The sequence below is a fragment of the Mobula birostris genome, chromosome 10 (genome assembly GCF_030028105.1).
Source record: "Mobula birostris isolate sMobBir1 chromosome 10, sMobBir1.hap1, whole genome shotgun sequence".
NCBI lineage: Eukaryota > Metazoa > Chordata > Chondrichthyes > Myliobatiformes > Myliobatidae > Mobula > Mobula birostris.
Genome location: NC_092379.1, coordinates 58141822 through 58153936, shown reverse-complemented (window position 1 = coordinate 58153936; position 12115 = coordinate 58141822). Strand labels below are relative to the sequence as shown.

The window sequence follows — 12115 nt, the reverse complement described above, 5'->3', positions numbered from 1 at the left end:
CTGGACCTTGTGATTCTTCACATCAAACCTGTTTGTGTTCCCTGGTGGGGAAATTGCATATCTCTCTGCAACCACTGATCATGATGGACTTTAGGGCAGATTATGGACATTCTGTGGCTCCTAGTGGTTGGGGTTTGTTGTACTATACTGAAGCAGAGACTGTATATAAAATTCATGGGGGGGGGGGCATGTTTTAATTTCTTTGTCATTGCTCTTCCTGCAGCAGTCTTTCTGTCATTGTATATTTGATACCGATATGGATTGATCTTTGGGCACAAATGAACAATTGTTTGAATAGGCTGAAAAACAGAGTAGGGATGAAAGTTCAGCCATGGCCTTATTATGCCTGAAACAGAGTTCAAGTATGGTCTACAATGCTTTCTTAGTATAACAATAATTTACTGTAGGATAATCTGGTAATTGAAACTAAGTAAATATTATTATAAATAAATACTTGCATTATGTGAAGAAAAAAAATCTTGCAGTGACTTAATCTCTGGAGATTTCTGGAAACTTCCAAAGACAGACTTTCCCAAAGCCTTTGCACTAGGACAGACCCAATCTCCTGCCTTTTCCCCATAACCTTTGACTCATCTCCTTATCAAGAACGAACCAAGCTCCATTTCAAATATACCCAATGACCTGAACTCCACAGTCATCTGTGGCAATAAATTACACAGATTCACCACCCTCTGGCTAAAGAAGTTCATCCTCATGTCTAAGGAGATGTCCTTCTATTCTGAGGCTGTGCCCTCAGGTCCTAGACTCTCCCACTATTGGAAACATCTGCTCCACATCCACTCTATCTAGGTCTTTCAATATTCAAGTGCTTTTCACTGAGATCCCCCCTCATTTTTCTAAACTCTAGCGAGTACCAGCCCAGAGCCATCAAACACTCATCATAGATTAACCCTTTCATTTCTGGGATCATTCTCGTCTACCTTCTCTGGACCCTCTGCAATGCCAGCAAATCTTTTTATAAATTTTTTATTAAGGAGCCCAAAACTGCTCACAATACTCCAAATACAGTCTGGCCAATGCCTTATACAGCCTGAGCATTACATCCCTGCTTTTATACTATAGAGCTCTCAAAATGAATGCTAACTGATTTAACCTGCAAGTTAACCTTTACAGAATTCTGCACAAGACTTCCACATTCCTTTGCACCTCTGATTTCTGAATTTTATCATCATTTCAAGAATAGTCTATGGCTTTATTCTTTTTACCAAAGTGCATGAACATATACTTCCCTACACTATATTCCATCTCTCATTTTTTGCCCATTCTTTTAATTTGTCCTTCTGCAGGTTTCCTGCTTCTGCAGCACTCCCTGCATCTTCATATCTCCTGCAAACTTGGCCAAAGTCCATCAATTCCATTGTCCAAATCACTTAATGTAAAAAGAAATAAGTCAAATACTTCACACCTGCAAAACATCATTAGTCACCATCAGCCAACAAAAAATGGTGCTCTTTATTGCCTTTCTTTTCATCCTGCCAGTCAGCTAAACTTCTTTCTATATTAGTATCTTGCTAGTATCTTTTCTGTAATATCATGGAATCTTATCTTGTTTAATCGCCTCATTCGTGCCACCTTGTCAAAGGCCTTTTGAAAATCCAGGTAACCAACATTCACTGACTCGTTTGTCTATCCTGCCTTAAAGATATTGTTTCTTCAGAAAGTTCCAACAGATTTATCAGGCAAGATTTCTCTTTAAGGAAACCATGTTGACTTCATCTAATTTATTATCACATGCTGATAAATAGGATTTACATAGACAGTTGGCATCAACATGGATTGTTCGAGGGATATGTTGCTGTGCTGGATGTCATAAACAGCTTTGGAATATTGTCCAATTATCTACATATTTGATTTGGGACATAATGGTGTTTATAATATAGGTGATCATTTAAAACCTTTTGCAAAACTATCGATGTACAGAGGGATTTTGGAGATAAAGTCCACAGCTTGCTGGAAGAGGCAAAACAAGTCGATAGGGTAGTAAAGAGCATATTTGTCATATTTGCCTTTGTTAGTCAGATAGGGTTTAAGAGTTAAGAAGTCATGTTGCAGTTGTATAATACTTTATTTAATCCACACATAGAGATTTGAGTGCGGTTCTGATCACCCAATTACAGAGGGAGCAGAAGAGATTCAACAGGAAGTCGCCTGGATCAGAGGGCATGAGCGTAAAGAAGAGTTTGGATAAACTTAGGTTGTCTTATCTGGAGTGACAGAGGCTGAGTGGAGAACTGGCAAAGTTATGAAAGTAGACAATGAGTATCTTTTCTCCAGTATCCGCGTGCGTGGGAGGTATGTTTTTTATAAAGTGGTGGGTGCCTGGAACGTGCTGCTGGGTGAAGGTGGAGGTAATTACGACAATTGTGTTTAAGAGGCTTTTAAACAGGCAAATGAACATGCAGTAAATGGAGGCAAATGGATTATGTGCAGGTAAAAGTGATTATTTTAATCTGGCATCCTGTTTAGCAAGGACATTATGGGCCAAAAGGCCTACTACTGTGCTAAACTATTCTGTGTTCACAGCTTTGTAAGATAATGTACATACTGTAAAAAGAGTTGTAAAGAGCAAGACATTTAACATAGAAACATAGAATACCAACAGCACAATACAGGCCCTTTGGCCCACAGTGCTGTGCCGAACATGTATTTACTTTAGAAATTACCCAGGGTTACCCATAGCCCTCTATTTTTCTAGGCTCCATGTACCTATCCAGGAGTCTCTTAGAAGACCCTATCGTATCTGCCTCCACCACTGTTGCCAGCAGCCCATCCCACGTGCTTGCCACTCTCTGCATAAAAACTTACCCCAACATCTCCTCTCAACGTACTTCCAAGCACCTCAAAACTGTGCCCTCTCGTGTTAGCCAAATCAGCCCTGGGAAAAAGTCTCTGGCTACCCACACGATCAATGCCTCTCATCATCTTATACACCTCTATCAGGTCACCTCTCATCCTCTGCCGTTCCAAGGAGAAAAGGCCAAGTTCACTCAACCCGTTCTCGTAAAGCATGCTCCCCAATCCAGGCAACATACTTGTAAGTCTCCTCTGCACTCTTTCTATGGTTTCCATCTCCTTCCTGTAGTGAGGTGATCAGAACTGAGCACAGTACTCCAAGTGGGGTCTGATCAGGGTCCTATATAACATTACCTCTCGGCTCTTAAACTCAATCCCTTGGTTAATGAAGGCCAATGTACCATTTGCCTTCTTAACCACAGAGCCAACCTGTGCAGCAGCTTTGAGTGACCTATGGACTCGGGCCTCAAGATCCCTCTGATCCTCCACACTACCCAGAGTTTTACCATTAATACTATATTCTGCTATCATATTTGACCTACCAAAATGAACCACCTCACGCTTATCTGGGTTGAAATCCATCTGCCACATCTCAGCCCAGTTTTGCATCCTATCAATGTCCCGCTGTAAGCTCTGACAGCCCTCCATACTCCATACTATCCACAGCACCCCCAACCTTTGTGTATCAGCAAATTTACTCACCCATCCCTCTACTTCCTCATCCAGGTCATTTATAAAAATCACAAAGAAAAACTTAAAAATGAACGGATGAGTCACTTTGACCTGCACTGAGAAAATTATTTGAATTCCTATGGATTTGATTTGGATTATTGTTCTAACACATGCCAGACCTCTCTGCTGTTTCTGTATGACAAATTTTATGGCAAACTTCAAACTAGACAGCATATCTTTCCATCTGTAGTTGGTACTAACAGAATAAACTCCCACATATTTACCACTATGATTGAAATAGGAAGTGGGGTTGTCAGAAAGGAACCAAAACAGTACTCTGCAGATCTACTTAAGGCACATCATAGTTCAATGGCTCAATCCTTACACTTATATTCAAACCCGTTCAACATTGCAGTGCAAAACTCTCAAAATAGAACATTTGAGCAGGCGTTTTTGAGCTGTTCACTACTGTAAAGGATTCATGTATTTTTCTTAAAAGTCTAATGTATGGCAACATATTTGATATAAATATTACTGGAAAGGTATTTATACCAAAGCCAAAGGCATTAACAGTAAATAACTTCCCTTCTATTTGTCTATTTACAAAGAAACTGAAGACTGAAACCTTGCAATGACGATAAATTCTTCACCTACTTTCTGTTAACTGGAGCTGTATACAGTTTTCATTGATTTCTTGCCGTGATAGTCTCCTCCTGAACTCATCTGTTGTGAAGTAGTATATGACTGGGTCTAAACAACAGTTCAGGCTGGCTAGACATAGTGCGACTGGGTGGAATTTAAGTATGAACGTCTTGATTGTACAATTTTCAATGCGCCCTGACAAGGCCAGAAAATGCAAAGGGAAGGTGATGTGATATGGTGCAAAGCAAACCAGAAAGACCATGGTGCAGGTCAACACCATCTTTAAGGCTTTCTTCTTCTCCCCACTGTCCTGCAAGACAGAATTTTTCTCCCGCAGGGACATGATGGTTTTCCAAGAGCAGATTATGGTAATTATGAGAGGCAATACAAATCCTGTTAGTTCAGCCAGTGTAACCATGGCAACGGAGGTAGGGATACCAATTTGTATGATAGGAAGAGCTGTAAAGCAGCTGTTAAAATGGCTGGAGTTGGTTTTTGTATCAATCCTCATCAGTGGGAAGGGCAAGCAAGCCAAACCCACAATGACCCAGCCGATGATACTTGCATAGACATCATACATTCGTTTGCAGTCATTGTACTTGAAGGGCTGAATTAGGAACAGGCATCGGCGGATACTGATGCATACCAGAAAGAATATACTTGCATACATGTTCACATATTTAAGGTAAAAACAAAACATGCACAAAAACCTGCCAAAAGGCCAATCATGGTTCAGGTAGTAGAAAATTCGCAGAGGCAAGGACATGACTTGTGCCAAGTCTGCAATGGCCAAGTTAATCATGAATATCACGGCCCGCTTTGTCTCCTTGATATAAGCATGGAACACCCAAAGAGCTAGAACATTAGCTATTAGGCCTGGTATAAATATTATAACATACATGACAGCATACAGTAAATCTGAGGCAGATCGTATATCGGTGCAGTTGGATGAATTGTTTGTCATTTTCCAGTTGCTTTGTATCTGAAAATAAATGTGGCTGAACTGGAAAAAAAGGATTTTTGAAGGATATTCCCTGTGACTAGAACAAGATTTTTGCTGGAATATATTATGAAGTTATTTGAAAGGTGTTCCAGCAGCAAACTATTAATTTGATCTTGCTTCACCATTAAGTTTGATTTCAGGATTAAATATTGATCCAAAGCTGGCTTCAGGTTGCAGACATTGTTGATGTAAAAGGACTGAAAATCCAGAGTTATGATGGGCACAGCGACATTAACAGGTGAGGTTTTTGCTATCTGTTAAGTGACAGTATCTCTGAGCTGGAGGTCCCGGTGCAGCTGGCCTTCTGGTGAGTGCCTGACAGAAAACAAAGATTAAATAGAAGCTCAATAAACATTCTTTTCCTGAAGAGCAATTACATTCAAAGAAATCTCGGCATCATCTCCAGTGCAATCAGATATTTCCTCAACTGTATGCAGTACTTGAACTATAACCCAAATATGTGTTGTGTCCAGTTCCAGCACAAATCCCTTGCTCACAGATTCACTGTGTAATATTTGATAACTGTTATAAATCAATTTAATCACTTTATTGACTTTACTTTCCACCTTTAACATTAATAATGCACCCAAGTAACTCCACACCATTCAGCATCCTCCCATTTAATGTTGGTATTCTTTCCTTCCAAGTGAAATAAAATATCTGACACTTCTCTGGCTGATACTTCTTTTGTTGTTTCCTTACTGTCTCACCAGATTACCTATAACCTCCTCCAGTTTAAAACTCCTCAACTTGTTCAACTATTTTTGAAATCATCTCAAAGCTTTAATGTGTGAACTTCTGATCAACCCGTGACAGGAAACAAGTGGAGCCTTTGGAAAGTACAGGAAGGGGTTGATGGGATACTGCCTGGATTAAAGAGTGTCTGCTACAAGGAGAGAGCAGACAAACAGGAGTTGCTTTCTCTCAAGTGTTGGAGGTTGAAAGGAGACAAGATAGAACTATATAAAAGTATGTGAGACATACAAAGGGTGGACAGTTCAGAACTTTTCCTATAATAAGAAATGTTAAGTACTGGAGGACATGCATTTAGGGTGGGAGGGGTAAATTTAAAGAAAATGTGTGGGGTATGTTTTATTCCACACAGAGTTGTGGATGCCAACAACAGGCTACAAAAGTGAATGCTGGAAGCACTTGCAATAGGAGCCTATTATGTAGATAGACGAATATTCAGAGAATGGAAGGATATGATGCATGTACAGGCAGAAGAGATTTAGGTTAATTTGACATTACATTTAGTGCAGGCCATTGGGGTTGGGGGTGGGGGGGGGATCTCTATTCCTGTGCTGTACTCTCTGTGTTCTACGTTCTATGTTCTTATCATCTTCTCATGCTTCCTTTATTTAGGTCTAAACTGAAATTTCTAGACTGAGTGCAGAGCCATGTTGCACCCATATTGTAACAGCTTGCTAATGACAACAAATGCCCATCAACCGGCTCTCTTCCGCCCTACCACTTGATCAATACGCCTTTGCCTCCTGAATTCTTTGGCATTTATATTTTGTCTGTCACCGCGAGAAGCGGAAGATCACAGCGTGAACTGGAGATAGTTCTTTGTGCACTTTACACAGCAGGTTTACGAAGTGATTGGGGTCTGTCTGGACTTGTATGTGGAGTGGGAGATGGCTTAGGTTATTAGTAACAGAGCAAGAGCCAAGAAGAAGAAGCAATGTTTAAGACGAACGGCCACTGTGGGAGCAGCTATTGTTGGAGTGCACCAGTGTTAGAGTAGTCAGACTTTATTGGAGGGCACCCATGTTAAAGTAGTCAGACTTTGTTGGAGCGCTCCAGTGTTAGAGTACTCAGACTTTGGCGAACACAGGCAAATGCTAGAACTTAATCTTGAGAAGTAGAGCCAAAGGTATAAAAAGTGTAGACAGGATGGGAGTAAGGTACCTGGTAGTCCCCTAACAGTCTCCCTGATGACTACATCTGCAGGAATTGCATCCAACTTTGGATCCTGACTGACAAGTTCAAGGAACTGGAGTTGGAACTGAATGTATTCAGGGCCATCCAGGAGGCTGAAAGCCTCATTTGTGTAACTTTTAATGAGGTGGTCACACCCAGAGTGTAGGCTTCAGATAGTATGTGACAGACCACCAGGAGAAGGTGGATACTGCTGTCCACTGGGCCGCGGACCGGTACCGGGCCACAAATCATGCGCTACTGGGCCACAAGGAAACAATATGATTTGGCAATAGGAGTCAGCTGCACCTTTCCTCATTCCCTGTCATGGCCACTGTTGAGCCATTACACACGCGTCATCCATGTCAGCATGGGAAGGAGATCAACTCCTCGAGCTTGCAAATGACGGCGGGCTGAAAGTATGTTTGACATAACATCTCTGCTGGCATTCTGGATCAAAGTCAAGATTAAATATCCTGAGATAGTCAGGAAAGCACTGAAAATGTTTCTTCCATTGCCAACATATCTCTGCAATGAATGCAACGAAAACTAAACTGCGGAATAGACTGGACATAAGGAAACCCCTTCGAGTATCACTGTCTCCCATCACCCCTCGATAGGACCGTCTTGTTGTAGGAAACAAGTATTCAGCCCAGGGCTCCCACTGATTCAGCGATGTTGGTGTGTTGCAATGATTTTATATGTTCATACGGGGAAAATATATGCTGTGTGTTTAATATCCAAACGTTACTTAAAATATTATGAAGCTATTGACTTACTTATATAACCATATAGCAATTACAGCACGGAAACAGGCCATCTGTGCCCTTCTAGTCCGTGCCGAACGCTACTCTCACCTCGTCCCACTGACCTGCACTCAGCCCATAACCCTCCATTCCTTTCCTGTCCATATATCTACCCAATTTTTCTTTAAATGATAATATCGAACCTGCCTCTACCACTTCTACTGGAAGTTCGTTCAACACCTTCCCCAGAAGAGATCCCAATGACCCATAAATCTGAAACCCTGCCCTCTGCACCAATTCCTCAGCCACGCATTCATCTGCCAAATCATCCTATTCTTGCCCTCATTGGCACATGACACAGGCAGCAATCCAGAGATTACTCCCTTGGTGGTCATGCTATTCAGCTTACGGCCTAGCTCCCTACTAAAATCTCTCTTCAGGACCTCCTCACCTTTCATACTGACGATATTGGTGCCAATATGCACCAAGATTTCTGGCTGCTCACCCTCCCCCTTTAGAATGCCATGGTTCCAATCCAAGACATCCCTGACCCTGACTGGGAGGCAACATACCAACTGGCTGTCCCTACTGTGTTCATATCATCTTGTTTCTATTCCTTTAACTATGGAGTCTCCTATTACCAATGCAGACCTCTACACTTTTCTTCTCTTCAGACCTACTTTGTCAGGCTCACTGCCAGAGAACGACTCGCTGCAGTTCCCCCCGGTGGTTTGTCCCCCGCAACAATATCCCAAGTGGCATGCTTGTTATTGAGAAGGAATGGCCACTGGGGTACTCTACACTGGCTGACTATTTCCCTTCCTTCTTCTGAAAGACACCCAGTCACCTGCTTCCTGCAACCTGCAGGTGACTGCATCGCAGTAGTTCCTACCTCAGTCTATCGTACAATCCAAAGACAATCAAGCTGCAGCTCCAGTTACTTAACACGTTCTCTGATAAGATGCAGTTAAGTCCACCTGGAGCAGATGTGGTTTTCTGGGAGTCTAGAGGTCTCCCAGAATTACCACATCTCACACATTGAACAAAACAACAGCCCCTGAATGCATCCTCACTGCACTAACTGTGCCCTGGGGCCATTCATACCGAACCAGCTGTGCACTGGGGCCATGCTCACTACACTAACTGTGTCCTGGGACCATTCTCACCACACTAACTGTACCCTGGGGCCATTCACACCGAACTAACTGTACACTGGGGCCATTCTCACTACACTAACTGTACCCTGGGGCCATTCACACCGAACTAACTGTACACTGGGGCCATTCTCACTACACTAACTGTACCCTGGGGCCATGCTCACTACACTAACTGTACCCTGGGGCCATTCTCATCACAGTAATTGTGCACTGGGGCCATTCTCACTACATTAACTGTACCCTGGGGCCATACTCACTGCACTAACTGTGACCTGGGGCCATTCTATAATCACAAACTGTGCCCTGGGGCCATTCTCTCTCACCTAACTGTGTCCTAGGAACATTCTCACCACACGAACTGTACCCTGGGGCCATTCTCACCACACTAACTGTGTCCTGGGGACTTTCTCACAGACCTAACTGTGTCCTCGGAACATTCTCACAGAACTAGCTGTGTTCTGTGGCCATTCTCACCACACTGTACCCTGGGGAGATTCTCACTGCACTAATTGTGCCCTGGGGCCATTCTCATTACACTAACTGTGTCCTAGGGCCATTCTCACCTCACTAACTGTGCCCTGGGGCCATTCTCATCACACTAACTGTGTCCTCGGAACATTCTCACAGAACTAACTGCGTCCTGGGGCAATTCTCACCACACTGTACCCTGGGGCCATTCTCACTGCACTAACCATGCCCTGGGCCATTCTCACTGCACTAACTGCATCCTGGGGCCATTCTCACTGAAAAAGACTGTGCCCTGGGCCATTCTCATCATACTAACTGTGTCCTGGGGCCATTCTCATCACACTGGGCCATTTCCAGCGCACTTACTGTGCCCTCGGGCGATTCTCACCGCACTAACTATACCCTGGGGCCATTCTCACCACACTTACTGTGCCCTCGGGCGATTCTCACCGCACTAACTGTGCCCTGGGGCCATTCTCATCATACTAACTGTGTCCTGGGGCCATTCTCATCACACTGGGCCATTTCCAGCGCACTAACTGTACTGTGGGGCCATTCTCTCTGCACTAACTGTGACCTAGGGCCATTCTACAATCACAAACTGTGCCCTGGGGCCATTCTCTCTCATCTAACTGTGTCCTGGAAACATTCCCACCACACGAACTGTACCCTGGGGCTATTCTCACTGCACTAACTGTGTCCTGGGGCCATTCTCACTGACTAACTGTACCCTGGGGCCATTCTCACAACACTAACTGTGTCCTGGGGCCATTCTCACCACACTAACTGTGTCCTGGGGCCATTCTCACTGACTAACTGTACCCTGGGGCCATTCTCACAACACTAACTGTGTCCTGGGGCCATTCTCACTGACTAACTGTACCCTGGGGCCATTCTCACCGCACTACCTATGTCCTGGGGCCATTCCCATCATACTAAATGTGTCCTGGGGACATTCTCACATCACTAACTGTGTCCTAGGGCCATTCTCATCACACTAACTGTGTCCTGGGGCCATTCTCAGCGCACTTAGTGTGTCCTCGGGTGATTCTCACCTCACTAACTGTACCCTGGGACCATTCTCTCTGCACTAACTGTGACCTAGGGCCATTCTATAAGCACTAACTGTTTCCTGGTGCCATTCTCACTGACCTCACTGCGTCCTGGGGCCATTCTCACTACACTGTACCCTGGGGCCATTCTCACTGAAAACAACTGTGCCCTAGGCCATTCTCACATCACTAACTGTGTCCTGGGGCTATTCTCATCATACAAACTGTGTGCTGGGGCCATTCACACCACACTACCCTTTTCCTGGGGCCATTCCCATCACACTAACTGTGTCCTGGGGCCATTCTCACCACACTAACTGTGTCCTGGGGCCATTCTCACTGCAGTAACTGTGCCCTGGGGCCATTCTCACTGCACTAACTGTGTCCTAGGGCCATTCTCACCACACTGTACCCTGGGGCCATTCTCACTGCACTAACTGTGCCCTCGGGCCATTCTCACTGCACTAACTGTGCCCTGGGGCTTTTGTCATCATAGAAACTGTGCTGGGGCCATTCCCACCACACTACCTTTTTCCTGGGGCCATTCCCATCACACTAACTGTGTCCTGGGGCCATTCTCACCACACTAACTGTGTCCTGGGGCCATTCTCACATCACTAACTGTGTCCTAGGGCATTCTCACCACATTAACTGTACCCTGCGGTCATTCTCACATCATTAACTGTGCCCTTGGGTCATTCTCACTGCACTCTGTCCTGGGAACATTCTCACTGCACTAAATGTATACAAGGGACCATTCTCAAGGCAGTAACTGTACCCTGGGAACATTCTCACCTCACTATCTGTGTCCTAGGGCCATTCTCACAGACCTAACTGTATCCTCGGAACATTCTCACAGAACTAACTGTGTCCTGGTCATTCTCACCACACGAACTGTATCGTGAGGCCATTCTCACCTCACTAACTGTGTCGTGGGGACATTCTCACATCACTAACTGTGTCCTAGGGCCATTCTCACAGACCTAACTGTATCCTCGGAACATTCTCACAGAACTAACTGTGTCCTGGTCATTCTCACCACACGAACTGTATCGTGAGGCCATTCTCACCGCACTAACTGTGTCCTGGGGCCATTCTCACTGGCTAATTGTATCGTGAGGCCATTCTCACCACACTAACTGTGTCCTGGGGCCATTCTCACTGGCTAATTGTACCCTGGGGCCATTCCCACAATACTAACTGTGTCCTGGGGCCATTCTCACCACACTACCTGTACCCTGGGGCCATTCCCAGCACCTAACTTTGTTCTCGGTCGATTCTCACCACACTAACTGTACCCTGAGGCTATTCTCACTGCAGTTACTGTGACCTAGGACAATCTACAATCACTAACTGAGTCCTGGGGCCATTCTCACCACACCAGCTGTATCCTGGGGCCATTCTCACATCACTAACTGTGCCCTGGGGTCATTCTCACTGCAATAACTTTGTCCTGGGGCCATTCTCACTGCACTAACTGTCTCCTGGGGACATTCTCACATCACTAACTGTGTCCTAGGGCCATTCTCACCACACTAACTGTACCCTGCGGTCATTCTCACATCACTAACTGTGCCCTTGGGTCATTCTCACTGCAATAACTGTGCCCTGGGGCCATTCTCACTGCACTAATTGTGT

The 12115-nt window shown here is 44.5% G+C and overlaps 1 protein-coding gene across 4 annotated transcripts in view; it reads right to left on the bottom strand.

Moving 5' to 3' along the window:
- Positions 1-304: 304 nt before the first annotated feature.
- LOC140204064 (probable G-protein coupled receptor 174) overlaps positions 305-12115 on the bottom strand; it is a 316875-nt gene continuing 305064 nt past the window's right edge. For all 4 annotated transcript variants that reach the window (XM_072270355.1, XM_072270353.1, XM_072270352.1 and 1 more), the window contains exon 4: positions 305-5446. In XM_072270355.1, the coding sequence (XP_072126456.1) occupies positions 4133-5092 (960 nt within the window). In that variant the 5' untranslated portion in view covers positions 5093-5446 and the 3' untranslated portion in view covers positions 305-4132. The remainder of the gene's footprint in view (positions 5447-12115) is intronic.